Source organism: Protopterus annectens, chromosome 7.part0 (genome assembly GCF_019279795.1).
Source record: "Protopterus annectens isolate FY-2018-M chromosome 7.part0, PAN1.0, whole genome shotgun sequence".
NCBI classification, from domain to species: Eukaryota; Metazoa; Chordata; order Ceratodontiformes; family Protopteridae; genus Protopterus; species Protopterus annectens.
This window is the reverse complement of record NC_056739.1, coordinates 695,394,612-695,410,608: the sequence shown is the minus strand read 5'-3', so window position 1 is coordinate 695,410,608 and position 15,997 is coordinate 695,394,612. Positions and strand designations below refer to the sequence as shown.

The 15,997-nt window shown below is 39.4% G+C and overlaps 1 protein-coding gene across 1 annotated transcript; it reads left to right on the top strand.

Moving 5' to 3' along the window:
- The first annotated feature begins 3,264 nt into the window (after window positions 1-3,264).
- On the top strand, window positions 3,265-7,177 carry LOC122806639 (toll-like receptor 12). Its single transcript, XM_044077227.1, has one exon. It carries the CDS (start codon window positions 3,283-3,285, stop codon window positions 6,094-6,096), a length of 2,814 nt encoding a protein of 937 aa, XP_043933162.1. The 5' UTR covers window positions 3,265-3,282; the 3' UTR covers window positions 6,097-7,177.
- Window positions 7,178-15,997: the final 8,820 nt, after the last annotated feature.

Genomic DNA, 15,997 nt, shown 5'->3' with positions numbered 1-15,997 from the left:
GGGGCTATTTTATTACATATACTTCTAAGGTGCATTGCAAATATGTTTAAATTTATGTTTATTAAAACAATATTTAAGATCTGATTGAGATGTTGGTCCTTTGTTTCCCTTACCCCCTTATTCCTGCACTAAGATGTTGGAAGATAGGTCTCCACCTATATGCACAAGGACTATACAGTAACCACATTCCTGGATATGTGATAGGGACATTCAAAAAGTTAATAATAACACCGTACATCTACTAATGTTTTGTTAGTGAACAGTGGTACTGGAGCGTAAATAATAAGCAATGTAAAAATAAAAAGGGCTGGGTTTTGGCATAATGGTTAAAGTGTTTATTTCACACCTAAGAAAAACAAGGCTTGATTCTCACAAATGGACATTGGCTATGCTTAAAATGGCCTACAAGAGCAGCAAACTTAATTCTTATCCATAAACCTATGAGGATAGAGTTCCATTGACCAACAGCTCATTATTACTTGCATGTTTCTAAATTGGAGTGTTCCCTCATTCCCTACACACATAAACAACATTTTGTCACGCATATATACAATCACAGAAATACAGATACAGACATCAAGCATACATCTCAACTGCTTCATATTTTGGCTTATTTCTCATAAAATTGTGTTTTGAGTTTCGGACTTCATATCCATTAAAAATGCATGCTAGTGCAATACCCGTTATTCTGTCAACTTTCTAAGTTTGTAAAAGCAATATTTAAAGTGTCTCTAATTTTGGGACTTTGTACCCAAATTATGTGTGGCTTTGTCCAGATTTCTTGCTCTAAGAGGTTGAGAGCTATGACCAAGACATATCCAGTTATGTTCAGTCATGCTTTCTCTCTGTTACTCACACACACACACACACACACACACACAAACACACACACAGATGTCTCATAATATTGTTGCCCCCTTACTGCGGCACTAAGGGCTCCTGACATAAACATCAAACAGCACTGCGAGGACCACAGCATCACAAAAGTGTGCTCTTTTATCCCACTTTGAGACGCATTTAGTTTAACATCATTTAGGCCATTGAGCATACCTCACATCACAACTAGTCCTGATTTTGTAGAACGACCGTGATTTTGCCAGATGTGTTTTGGCATTCCCTCAATGTTTTGATATTCTAGTAAAGTGCTGAATATTACAGTCAGTAATACCATCGGTCATTTAAATGTTGTATTTTATATTGTTTAAGAAATACCCGTCAATGCAAAACTTCTTATGTTACCTTAATAAGGGAATTGGAGGAATATGTAAGAACTGGCTCTAGATTATTGCCACTGTTGAAGTGACGCCCCAACCCCGTGTGCAAAAATTGGAAAAGGGGGTTGTGGAGGGATGCAAGTGAGAACTGTCCCTGATTTAGGGAGCGTTGTCACATAATTACTTTTAGATTTGTCCCTTCCTCAAACTATACTACTGATCTAATCAGCGTATCCTATAACTAAAAAGATCTTCTCTACTTGACTCCAAGTAGAATATTCTATCTTGTAAAACCCAGCACTTGCTACCTTACTTATTTATTACCTTGTCTGCACCACTCTTAGGCAAGACCAGTCAGGAGGAGAAGGGTTACACACACACTATAGATCCAGTCTCCATAGTACCCACAACCTCAAATCATACATACACACACACAACACAGGAACATACTCGGGAGGCTCTGAAAAAAAAATCCCAAAAACAGCAGAGGCCACCACCACCACCACCACCACCCACCACACCACACACAACACACACACCACACACACAGAGACCTCACAGTCAGAGTGTCAGTCAGTCCCACAGCCACTTACAAAACAACACCAATACCACACACTAGTCTCATAGTCCTCCATACTCCAGACACACTGGAAGGTCACGTATGACCCTGACCTTGAGCAGTATCCTACCTTCACCAAAGATGATGCCACAATACAGAGATAAGATGATCAGCTTTAAATTACCACAGTAAAGAACTTCTCAAAGCCGACTTTTCACTCTAAAGACTAGTGGTCTCTCCCTTTAAGGCCCCCGAGCCGAAAAAGAAAGACTACTCAAGCCGCTGAACTTACAACAAATATACCTTCCAGCACCAGCAGGAGGATAAACATGGATAAGGCAAAAAAAAAAAACAAAGAAAGAGTACCAGTCAGCCAAGCGTCAGGTCCCCAGCCACCAACAAATAAAGGAACTCTACAACAAAGGAGGAACAAAAGACAGATAAGATAAAAAGACAAAAAAAGAGACAATAAAGAAAACTATAAAAAACTAAGAGCTCATAAAAAAAAAATTTAAAAAAAAATTTAAAGAAAAAAATAGCTAAAGACTCAAAAGAATATTTAAAGGCATTCTTTAACCTGGGAAAACATCAGAAAACTAGTAAAAAAAAATCAGAGTTCAAAATGACCAAAAGATTACTGATCCTACAGACATTGCCAACATACTGGCCAGAACTTTCGAGTGCAAACTTCTCCCCTCCCCCCCAAACCAAGTTAGAATATAAAAAGGATTCCCAGCCCCAGACATCTGACACAGATATCCTTCAGAAGGGTCTCACAGAAACGGATAACTGGTGCCAGAGCCATGGCCTAACAAATAGGTGGCAATCCACTGAGCACAGAAGAGTTATCACCCATGTAGCTAAAGTAGTTAGGAAGACCTTCTACATTGCCCACCTTATCATGAAACTCATCACTCATCAGACCAATGATTGAGTACAATGCCCATTCGAATGTATCTGACCCGACACTTGCAGCAGCTGGAGAGGCCACAAAAGTCAAAAAAAAAAGGAAAGGAAAAAAAAAAAATGTGTATGCTGCCCGACTGAAGAAAGAACTCCAGCTCTATTCAGTCGCCACGCTCAGAGCTGACCTTTGCCTAACATACAACATACAAGGCCATAAGATTTGATGAATATATTCACCTCAAAAATCTAGAAAAATCAGAGCACAAAGGGCGCTGTGGAACAAAATCCCGGTATATGTGGAGGCAGAGACGCTGGCCTTGTTGTTCAAGAAAATCTTGACATGGATGGGAGATCGCAGATATACCCCATGGGATTACCTTACTCAGTGTCACTGCAGCAGCACAAAATAATTGCCCTTAGTCTTCACCGAAGAAACTGAGAGCTATGTCATTTTGCCTTGTCCTTCTTTACGTTTCAATAAACGGTGCATTAACTGCGAATTCCGGGAAGTACTTCTTTAAATAAGTGGCGCATGTCAGGTCAGCATGTGTGATTTGTAGAAAAGTCCCCGTTGCGTTTGTAAGTATTTCAGACCTTCAGCAGATGCAGTTAAAAAGAACAATGAACATATCTGCTCTCTCCTTCCTCTACAGTCTTTGCTTTTGTTGTCAGTTGTTTGTCTCCGGGTGGATATCAAAAGACTGTACGATGCACGATCCTGCTTCCAGAGTACGCCTGGATCAGCCCCCGGTTGATTTCTCGATTAATGTTAGCCAAGTAACGTGCGGTAGGGCTGGCACTTACCAGCGTGAACTAAGGGACATTGCTGCTGATTTAGTTGGGCTAAGAGTTGAAGTATTTGCTGTTCAAAAGGGAGCCTTTTCACAATTTTATAACCTGAAACAACTGCACTTAGATATATATAAAGGAACTGTCATTCACGCTGGGGCATTTCATGGACTGAGAAACCTGGAAAGTCTTACTCTTGAGTTTAGATGCCGCTTGGATGAGTGTGTTATTGAAGAAGATGCATTCCAAGGGCTGGATAACCTAAAAGAATTGTACATGAGTGGCTCCACTAACCCCATTGGAAATGTATACATGAGCACATGCATAAAGAGTAAGTGTGAAGTGGTCTGCAGCATGAAGAAATATGATGTCCCTCGTGACTTTAACTTGGAATTTAAAAAGCTGGACAGCATCAGAAGAAACTGCACTGGCACCCCAGGCTGGGCACTGAACTCTCCTCTTGGGGGAGGTCGGCTGGTTGTATCAGATTTAGAGTTATCATGGAATTTTTTCCCCACAATCGATATCCGGTATTTGTATAATTCTACTCGCCTTGACTTACTTAAAGTCGACCGGTCCTTTTTCAAAGTCAGTGAGTTACTGGAGTCTAGGATCCAGACCGTTACCAATTTCTCCCTGGTGAACTTGCTAAACATAACATACTTCTACCGTCAGATGAAAAGTGTTTGCGAGGCTGTAAGTAGATTCGGGGTCAAACATCTCACCGTGGCTGGTAATTCGTTAGTGATTATTTATAGTCAAATGTTTGAAAAGTGTGACCAGTTGGAAAGTTTGGATTTAAGCTACTCTTTGTTAGTCCAGATGACGCCAGGATTTCTTTATGCAATGAAAAAGCTCAGACGCCTTGTTCTATTAAACAACCTCTTAAACACTATTAATATTTGTCCTACAAACAAGACGTTTATTGCTCCGCTTTCCTACTTGGACTATTCTAAGAATAACATAACTGGACTTAAATTGGGGCAGTTTTCCTGTGTTGCATATTTGCTTTATCTCAGTCTGGCAAATAACAAACTGCAAACCATTGAAAAGTCCGCGTTTCTTGGACTGAGAAGTCTGAGGGAATTGAATCTTGCTGCCAACAGAATTCAGGTAATCGGAGAAAATGACTTCGAGCATTTGAATAGTTTATCTACACTCACCTTGCTCAACAATCCTATTGAAGTGATAAGTGCAGGAGCGTTTAAACATTTGCAACTACGCGACCTCTCCCTAACTTCAGCATATGATTATTTTATGTTCGATCTTTCACAATTTCGTCCTGGGATAAGAACCTTATTACTAGAAGCAAAAAGTGATATACACATCCTAGGGAAAAATGCTTCGCATATAAGTTCCTTGCAGAATGTATACCTGTATGGAATTGGGCGGGAAACTGTTGTAATCTCCTTTGAAGACTGTGGGGCTGCACCTGTGACCACACTAAAAGAGCTTCTTGTCAAGAAAGCCTTCACCGAGTGTTTTGATTTTGGGAAGAGTGCTACTATATTTGCTTCATTTGTTAATCTGGAAAAACTTTATTTTCAGAGCCCTGCTGATTCAATTAAAAGCCTTGATATATCAAGCCTACATAATTTGAGAGTCCTTTATCTTGAGGATATATATCGTATCACACTCGCATTTCCTCAAAAGTCTGAACTACTTTTCAAGAACCTGACACGTCTGCAATGTTTAATTCTCATAAATTCTGGTTTTTCTTATTTTACTCCATTGCTGTTTAAGGACTTGACATCTCTAGAACTGTTAAAAATTCAGCAGCAGAAAATTTTGATTCTGGGGTTTCAGATGTTTCAAAATTCGGTTAATTTGAAGTATATATTTTTCAGTAATGTAATTTTCCAATGCACCTGCCAGAATGCGTGGATAATCCCGTGGGCTGCTACTAAGAACACAATGCTGTTAAATTTTAAAACGGAAAAATGTTTCAGTCTGTATGATCAGCGTTCGTTTGTTACTTTTCTGGAACATACATGTGACGAACCCATTGGCTTTATCTTTTTCCTGCTTACAACTGCATTTCTTTTATTGTTTTTGATGGTCACATATGTATATAAAAGGCTTGGTTGGCACATTGTTTATTTAAAGCACATTCTCCGGGCTTGGTTAGAAAAATTAGTAGGTGGGCAATCTAATAAAGTGCATTATAAATATGACGTGTTTATTTCTTACAGCCAGAAAGATGAATGTTGGGTTTTCAAGGAGCTTCTTCCAAACCTGGAGCAAAAAGGACCATCCTTTCTGAAACTGTGTCTCCATAACAGGGACTTTGAGGTGGGGAAGGACATTGTAGACAACATTGTGGACAGCATATACAGTAGTAAGAAAACAGTCTGTGTGATCAGCCGTCACTACCTACGGAGTGAATGGTGCTCCTTGGAGATGAGAATGGCTACTTATAGGCTCCTAGCAGAAAGCCAAGATCTTCTCATTCTGGTGTTCTTAGAGAGAATCTCCCCCTATGAGATTTCAGCTTATCATAGACTGGCAAAGGTGATCAAGAAAAAGACCTACATTGACTGGCCAGAAACAGAGAATGAAAAACAACTCTTCTGGTTAAGGCTGAAAGATTCCATCATGAAAGCAAAAGATTTGGACTGTCAGATTTAATCTGTTTTGTAGATCTAAAAAAGATTGATCCTGGGAGTGTAGCTTGGCATAGTCAGTGTATTCAAACAAGTGTTTATTATTATTATTTTTTTCTGTGCATGTCTCACAAATCATCAAAACATGGCTTTTATAGCTCAGAATAACCAAAACTGCCTAAAATAATGATTACATTATAAATATATGCAAACCTTACTTAGAGATAGGAATGCACACCTCAAAAATGTCCTGTACATTTATAAGTTTACACAAAGGAATATTTGGAGATGTGCACACTTTTTATGTGTCTGTATATGTGTGTTTATGTGGGGGTAAGTACTATAAGGTCTGAGTACAAAACAGAAGTTAGATAATGAAACATTTTTTTTTAAATGTTACTTATATTTGTCTGATTGTACAGTATTATTTTGTAGTTCATTTATCCAGGTCTTCCCTCCTTTCAATTAATGCGAAGTTTGGAATTTTGATGGCTGTGGCTATGGTACCTGCCCACTAAAGAACTTGACATTTTTATTTTAGCTTCCTAGGCGTGTTCCCAGAAGTAGTCATTCAAGGTACGCTTGGAAGTTTTCCCTGAGGTATTCACACTAGATTAGCTAGGTTACTTTCCCACATCTATTATATTTTAAAACTTAACTGGTTAAGACTCATTAATTATACGTTCCTTGTTTAAGAGTTGACCTGGAAACTTTGATTCAAATCAAAGGATGTGTTAGCAGAAATTGTAGAAATCAGAACCCATATCTAAAGAATGCAGTTCATTAATTGCACATAACCTTAGCTGCCTCATAACAGCTAAACTAAATCCATTAAACATCTGCTTTAGCATGAAGTACACCATTAAAAATAAATGGGCTATTGTATCATGTAGTAGCTAGAACTGTAGGAGAGAATTATCAGATTTCCATTAAGCAATACCATTTATGTTAGTTTCACCCCTTGTTTTAGTACAAGAAAGGCATTTACAGAACCCTGCTCCATTTCACTTGGTGCTGAGTACACAGCTAATACGATCAACCACATAACAACAATCTTTTTCCGTTTTTTTCTAGATTAGGGGTCGCCACAGCGGAACTCTTGTCCGCTAATGATTGGCAGTAGATTTTTACGGTGCCGAGGTGTCAGCTCGACGCCCAACCTGCAATGAAGGCACGCCCATTCTACGCAAGTCTTTCGAGTGCCACTCGACCACGGGGAGGACATAAAGACTCCACACAGAAGGCGCTCTCACCAAGAATCGAACGGGAGGACCTCTTGCTGTGATGCGACAACACTACCGCTGTATCACCGCGGCTCATGAAGATAAGTGCACTATCATTTTTTTACATAAATAAGTGGTTATATCTTAGGATAATGTAGGACAGTAATAGAAAGGGTATTACATGACTGCCAAGATTTAAATTAATCTCAACTCTTCCATCAACCTTGCAAAGCATTTCTTATATCTCTATTATAATAATTTTGTTTAACTGAATACTAGAGAAGCTTCAGGATGCCTCTGCATGACATACAGAGGACATTCCACTGCATTATTGACTGGCACATGATGCAGAGACAAACCATGCATCTTCAGTAGGCACTCAGTGTGTAGTACTAAGAAATGAAAGTTGTAATGTGTTGGGGTGTCTACCTTTCCTGTGGTGATCCTGTATATGTACACCTGAATCTGTATATAGGGGTGTATAGTGGGGTGGGGTGCAGAGCACTACAAACCCCCACAAAATATAAAGAGGTATGTGTAGGGTAGGGTCACACTGATTGCTACATCTGACTCTGCAAGCTATGCAAGATACAACAGTGAAAATGATGGGTGAGGTTTCATTTTGCTGGGTGCACCACGGGAAGATACAAGGTGTAGGTGATGTCCAGGTGACTGGATGGCATCTGAAAGAATCAGCTGCAGCCCAGGCTTTGCATCCATACTGCCAAAGGGTGCTAACGGTATGCATGCATTGCAACTGTCATTTTAAAAGGTACATAATCAAGCAGCCTGCTACAAAAAGATGAGGAGAGGAGATCAGGTGGAGAAGCATGCCCTACTCACAGGCAGAGTAGCTTCCCAGTTTGAGGAGGGTGTATGTGCAATGTGTAGTCATTTATTTCCTAATTAACAATGATTTGTTGTAGGACTCAAATCCAAGGTTATGGCATGCTGGATGCTGTTTCTTGATAGCTCATGCCTTACCCGCCTTTGCTATCTTGCTATATAGATGGGTAAGGTTTCATTACTGCAGTGACACTGTATGAGGTTGTTGGGATAAAGGATGGAGTATAAATCAGATTTACTGCAGAGCTGCACTGGGTACACTATGGTAGTACAAAGCCTGAATGCAGCCACGTGGGTACTGTCTGGATGGTATTATAAGTGGGTTGACTGCTACAGTATGTGCCATCACTAGGAATGAAGGTATGCATGTCTGAAAAATACAGTTCAGAAACTAAACTATGCAACCTTTATTAATCATTCTTACATATGAAAAATACAGTTCAGAAACAAAACAAAACTATGTGACCTTTATTTAATCATTCCTACATACAACTGCTGACTTGTGTTTGATTTCTCCTTTATATTATGTGACTGACAGTGTAGCAGTGCCATGTCATGTTATGGTTACCTACTGGTCTGTATTGTTGTTAGTACAGACACCACTGCTCACTGCAGTGAGGTGGAGTTTCTGTGCTATTATAGTGCTATCACAACAGATGTATATCTGATATTTGAGTCTGCCTGCATACCATAGGTGGGTCATTTGTTCAGACTGAGTTATCTGGAAGTAGGTATATCTATACATTAATCATGAGAATACTGACTATAAAAATCAAGTTCAAGTTCTTATAAATGCCTGAACTTATGTACTTTTCAGCTCAAAAGCAAGCAAATAAAAATGAACATGTGAAATAAATGCAACAAATCTAGGATAAAGAAAGGGTGTGATCTAATTAAGATAGGTATCTAAAAATAAAAAAAATAAATCTTAACTACCTGAAGTATTATTCTTTACAAGGCATTTACATTGTTTATATTGGAGTAAGACAGTCTGTAAATTGTATAAAAAAGCTTATTATAAACTAACTTTGAAAAGCACACCCTCTCAGGATTTCATGATGTAAGCTGATGGTCTTTGTGAGTGTTGGTAAACTGGTGGAGCCTCATCTTTGCTGTTATCTCAAGGTAGTTCAACATTTCAATATTTTATGCTATATTAAATCCACACCTTATTTAGTTGGGTTTTGAGACAATGGTTATGCTTTCTTTCTTGACTGGATATAGACATGAGAAGTGAAGGAGGATATGAGACACATAAGACAATGAGCATAGAGGTAGAACTTGGACTAGTAAGGCGTTGAGGGTAAGATAAATAGTTCTGGGACAGAATATGTGGTAGCCCTGAATATGACATAAATAAGGCCAGTAGGTATTCCGTGGTACTCTCCACAGACAGGATGAACATGAAATGGGGGAAAACAACTCAGAAGGTGTCAGTAGCACCAGTTATGGATCATGGGACAGAGAGAAGGTCCAACAGGATGGTAGTTTTAAAGTGGGACATAAAACCTGTATCTTGAAATCTTTATCCCATCATTTTCCTTATTTTACAAAAAGTCAGGACAAATAAATGTTAATATTTCAAAAGATGACCATTTAGAATTGGAATTCCTACTAACAGCATACTTCCTGAAGATGTATGGGAGCAATCCATGGTATTATATGATGATCTTCAACTCATTCCAGTTTTAGCATTCTTACATTTTAAGAGGCTACCCATTGAACAGATTCTACCCTATGGATATTTAAAGGGAGGCAGGTGATCTGCAGACATGTGGAAATGTGGTCAGTTGCAGCAAATGACTATGGTCTCATTTGGTGTTACCACATTAAGTGGATATGCTAACAGGTCCATTAAACAGCCATATCTGCAGCAAAGAAGCTCATTCTTTCTGGTTTTGATCTGAAATTCTGATTGCTGGGTATGCAGCATTTTGTTTATGTAGTAAGTAAGAACTTGTTAGCTTGGAAGAAACATCTTTCTTTGCACTTGATTTTTAATATTTGCAATGTATGTCTGATGATATTTCTAAAGACTTGCATTGCTATATTATAAACTTAAAGAGAACATAGGGATATAACGAAAATACAACTGAACACAATTGTTATGGAGTATTTTTTTGTTTTGTTAGGACAACTGCCCCTAATTTATTATTGTATATAATGGCTTCCTTTTTTATTTATTTTATGGTTTTAGCATAAGATGAGTGTGACATGTAGAACAGTATTTTTTTCTAGCAGGAAGTTTTTGTCTCATAGGTTGCATTCAGTATTGTTTTGGCTGTATCTTACTGTGGTTTCCATATATAAATGTGTTACGTGTTTTGTTTTACTTAAGCGGAAGTGAGAGGCTGTAAAGCTGACATATTTGTTTCAAAAAAGAAAAGGAAATTAAAACACACATTTAGATGAATTAATGTTATTTATCATAGTATTACAAGTCAAAGCAGGGAACCAAATGTGTTTTCCTTGAAAAATAATAATAATAATAATAATAGCAATATCCCACAAAGAAACAAAAGGTCCCAGAAACAATGCTCAAAGCTCATGTTTTTATAACTTCCTCATAATGTACTAATAAGGGAAAAGCTTCTCATTTGGCTCATTTTCCATCTCTGAAAAGTTTAACAACAGCCATTAAAATGACCATTCTTGGGTATAACTTTTTCTCAGTGGGTAAGTTTAACAACAGATCTTGAAGACGTAAAGGCCAGAACCATACATTACTTGGGGGGGGGGGGGCAGTGATATATTGCCCATGAAGTTGGGTTAATAACTTTTTTTCCACATGTTTTTGATTTGACGGCTTTTCCAAACCAGGTGCATATATAGGGAATTCATCTGTTGACAGCTTCAACAGTCATCATACATGAGTTATATGCTAATATGCCAATAATGTAAGATTTTAAACCATGTAAAAACATTATATATAGTAGAAGCCTTCATAGGCATTTTGTAAGTAGTTCATGATTTGCTTAGTTGATTATCTCATATGTCAGCTTTTCATCCTCTCACTACCTCTCCTTAAGTAAAACAAAACACAACACATTTGTGTATTATTATTATTTATAAAAAGTTACTAACAAAAGGTTTGGCAAACTATCTTGTATAAACATAACTGAAATGTTTTTATCTCAAGACATCAGAAAGTATGCACCTCTGCTATATGCTTTTGTTGTAGGTATTGCCAAAATTAAACTTTTACTATAATATTTTTTTCATGCACCTCAGAAAAGTTGGAATAGCATCATACCTCTCACCATCTTATAAAAATTGGAGAATTTTGGAGGGGAACAAGGATGTTATTGGGGTTATAGGGACCAAGCCAGGCTTTGTTTATCGAAAAACCTGTAACATCAACAAGTTGTTGGAAAGAGATTATACTAAAAGAAATACCACCTTATTAAAGAATGTTCATAAGAAAGTTATGTTTAAATGTGGAATTTGCAACATGTGTAGATTTATTCTTGATGGGCCATACATTATGATTCCCCACTTGGAATGAACGTTTGTAGATCCAGGGTATTGTTCTTGTAAATCTAGAGGTATAGTCTACATTGGCATGTGCAGTGGTTGCAATGCTTATTATGGTGGAATGACTAGTAGAGCACTATTTGAACGTGAGAGAGAACATTTTTATTATATCAGGACTAAAAATGAAAGAAGTGCATTATACAAACACTCTGCTAAATGTGTTAACTTCAATTTTTTTTGTTTTCTGTATTAGAAGTAGTGCAAGGTGACTTGAGGGGGTGATTACAAAAACCTATTGGAACAAAGGGAGATGTTTTGGCAGTTAAGATTAGACACTGACATTAAATCTGGCCTTAATGACAGTATCAATATAAAGTGTTTTCTTAAAAATAGGAAGTTGAAGGTTACTAAAACAAAATTAATTTGTTTTTTTATATATCTAATAGTATATGTAGTGTTTTTAATGTTTTCCTTTATCAAATGTTTCTATTTGTATTTTTTAAACTTATATATTTAGATTTTTAGTCAGTATGTGATGGGTTAAAGCTTCTGGGGAATTGCATTTTATTAATTGAATAAATGGTAATTAACTGATGGGTATATAATGGTATTGCTTGGTTGTTTGATTTTTTCTGATGAAGTCTTACTGACAAAAGCATGAATAAAGGTTTTGTAAGGTAAATCCTGCTTCTCTGACTTTTATTGACCATCAGGTATCCTTGCCTTTTGAAGTAAATGTATGATGGATGATATTTCTAAAGACTTGCATTGTTATATTACAAAATTAAAGAGAACATAGGGATGCAGCAAAAATACAGCTGAACACAATTGTTATGGAGTATTTTCTTGTTCTGTTGGGACAACTGTCCCTAAATTATTATTATATATAATGACTTCCTTTTTAATTTATTTTATGGTTTTAGCATAAGATGAGTGTGACATAAAGAACAGTATTTATCTAGCAGGAAGTTTTTGTCTCATAAGTTGTATTCAGTATTGGTTTGGCTGTATCTTACTGTGGTTTCCATATACAAATGTAAGTGTTCTGTTTTACTTAAGCAGAAGTAGTGAGAGGCTGTAAAGCTGACATATATTTGTTTCAAAAAAGAAAAGGAAATAAAAAAAACACATTTATATGAATAAATGTTATTTATCATAGGACTACAAGTCAAATAAAGTAGGGAGCCAAATGTGTTTTTCCTTGCAAAAAATAATAAGAAGAATAATAGCAATATCCCACAAAGAAACAAAAGGTCCCAGAAACAATGCTCAAAGCTCGGGCAGGATTCACGAAGGCTTGCACGGAGTCTAAGAGTAGTGTAAGACTCCATGCAGCCTTCATGATCCAGGAACAGCCCTAAAGTCTGTGTAAGAGACCAGCTAAAACGTCTCTTACATGGACCGGGCGTGGATATGCTAATCACCTCACTTGCAGCCGAAATGCATGCAAATGAGGTAGATTAGTGATCCAGGAAGCCCAAAGCAGCCCGTGTAAGAGCCGTTTTAGCTGCAGAAATGTACTCAGTTGACAACTGAGTATGTTTCTGCAAAAAACAAAACGCAGCCATGTCAGCTCCAAATAAAGGGTGCATATGTGCCAGGCAGCAGGCCAATGGCTAAATATGTGGCCATTGGCAAGGTAACCTAATGCAAAATTAATAAAAATATAATTTTTTTTTCGTCGATCGCTGACGTTTAAATGCAGCACAGCCCCGTGCAAATGGGCTGCGCTGCATAAAACATAAAAACGAAGGTTATAAACCCAAAAATGTGGGTTTTATGCAATACATGGAATGACAATGCAGGGACCAGCAGACCAAAAACAACATGGCCACTGTGTAGTGGTTGCTAAGGGGGGAAGCTGAGTGTAAGACATGTAACTAAGCATTAGTAGGCAATCTCATGTAAATGAGGGTTAGGATACTGAATCTCACAGACACATAGCAAATGAGCACATTCTGAGTAGTGTAAGAGATACATAAGGGGGAGGAATAGAGTAGGAGATAGGTGACATGACAGGGGGGAATGGTAGAAACAAATGCAGTTCATTGCAGGTCAGTGTAACATGACAGATGACAGACACAGATCAGGGAAAGAGGAGTGCCACAAGATAAGTTTGGGAAAGTCAAGAAATGGAAGGTGTACACTATACTTACACTGAAAGTTTCTTGCTGGGCGTGCATGCGCACGTGTGCACGCCATGAAGCGTGAGTAGGACAGTGTGCGCGCGTGTAAGGGAGACTGAGCATGTGGGAGCGTGTTGGCAGATGTTTAACACTGTTTGCACTGGTGTGCGTGCGTTTTAACCCGAATAAGCAGATTCTAAACCGTGTAAGCATGTGTGCACATGTGTAAGCCACTGTAAGCGTGTTTCTGCTGGTATGCATGCTGCTCCCCCCTGAGGAAAAAGAAAGGAAAAAGGAAGCAACAGAATTACTAGGAAGCTAGCAGGGAATACTGCTGGAGCTAGCAGGTGAAAACAATTAGAAGTAGGCAATTACACAGGCAGAATAGTAGCCCAGCCCAGCACTTAAAACTATGCAAACAGCAGTGCAGGATGTTTCTCTCAAGAGACACTGCAAGACAGGAGTAAGCTAATAGAAGTGAAAACTGAAAAAGATTCACTCAGAGCAGAAATGTTAGGGGCTGCCATAGCTGTCATAATTAGACATAGGCGACTTGCTGAGGGTGGTGACATTGCAGATGGTGCCAGACAACTCACACTGAGGAGACGGAGAAGAGTGTACAGGCCCAGGGTCACCTACCATGGGTTACATGAGCTGGAGATAGTAGAGTGCTATAGAGTGGACAGAGAGCTCATGCAGCAAATAGTTGAGCTGTGCAGGCCACGCCTCACACACAGAACCAACAGAGGGGAACCCATCCCAGTGGAAACCAAGGTATGTGTTGGCCTAAGAATACTAGCAACAGATACCTTCCAGAGACCAACTGGTGATATGATGGGGATATCACAGGCATCAGCCTCCAGGGTACTGCACCAGTTCCTGGATGCCATGTCAGCACATGTTGGTGATTATGTATATTTCCCTAATGCCCGTGAGGTATTGGCCAGCAATATGCGTCTCTTCCAGCAAATAGCGGAATACCCTGAGGTAGTGGGTGCAATAGACTGCACGCACATATGCATCAAAGCACAAGCAGGTGAGCGGGGTAGGGCCTACATTAACTGCAAGGGCTTCCCCTCCATCAACTGCCAGGTTGTGTGTGATGGCCAGGGCATAATAATGAATGTGTGTGCTGGCTGCCCTGGGAGCTACCACGATTCCCACATCTGACATTTGACACAGCTGTACCAGACATTTGCCAATGGGGACATCACACACGGACACCTAGTGGGGGATGCAGGTTATGCACTGGAGCCGTGGCTGATGACACACATCAGAAACGCACACACACCTGAACAGGAACTCCATAATGAGGCACATGCACAAACACGTAATGTAATAGAGCGTGTGTTTGGGCTGCTCAAGTCACGGTTCCGGTGTCTGGACACATCTGGTGGAGCCTTGCAGTACACACCAGCTACATGTACCCAAATTGTCATGGTATGTGCCATGCTACATAATATGATCTTGCGAAAACAGCTGCAACAGGATCAGCATAGGGCTGGGCCAAACAGCCCCACAACATTGCCAAGGCCATCACAGGCAGAGCGTGACTCAGAGGAGGAACAACCTGAGCCTGCCCCAGTAGGCAGAAGGAGGCGTGCCCAGTATGCCCTGGCCTTGGCAAAGAGGCAACGCATAGCACATATACTGGCTCAGTAGGAACCCTGGGAATGATACCCCCTCTGACTCACTCAAATAATAACATGGATGCCTAAAATGACATGACCTGCTCACAAACATGTACAGGGAGTGTAATATGCGCATCCGACAGAGGCAGCCCTGCAGCACCAACTGAGGCATGAATGCCATGTGTTAAGTAATGTAACATCATGTACTATATGCACACCTGAGGACTCTGACTAACATCCACCCTCACCAAGCATGAGGCCACAAAATGACGATGGGATGATCAAGTGCAATAACTGGCTGAAGTGTGTCCGCTGGAGTATCAATTATGGTGCCCAGTTTGCATTCAGCTGCAAACTTTGTCAGACACAATCCTCCTATGTCTGCCTGCACCTCTGAAAAATAAATGCCGAACAAGAGGGGTCCCAGGATTGAGCCCTGTGGGACACCACTTGTGACCGGCTTAGAGTCTGACATGGCTCCAGCAACTCTGACCATGTGGGTTCTGTCCTTGAGCCAGTTTGCAACCCATCTTGTGAAATATGAGTTTACATTTAAGCTGGTGAGTTTGTCTATGATTCCTGAGTGGGGTATTGTATTGTACTGAAGGCTTTTGCAAGGTCAAGGT

Bases quoted from the DNA above. Each gene is read 5' to 3' on its own strand.
- LOC122806639 (XM_044077227.1), top strand. From the start codon at position 3,283: ATGCAGTTAAAAAGAACAATGAACATATCTGCTCTCTCCTTCCTCTAC.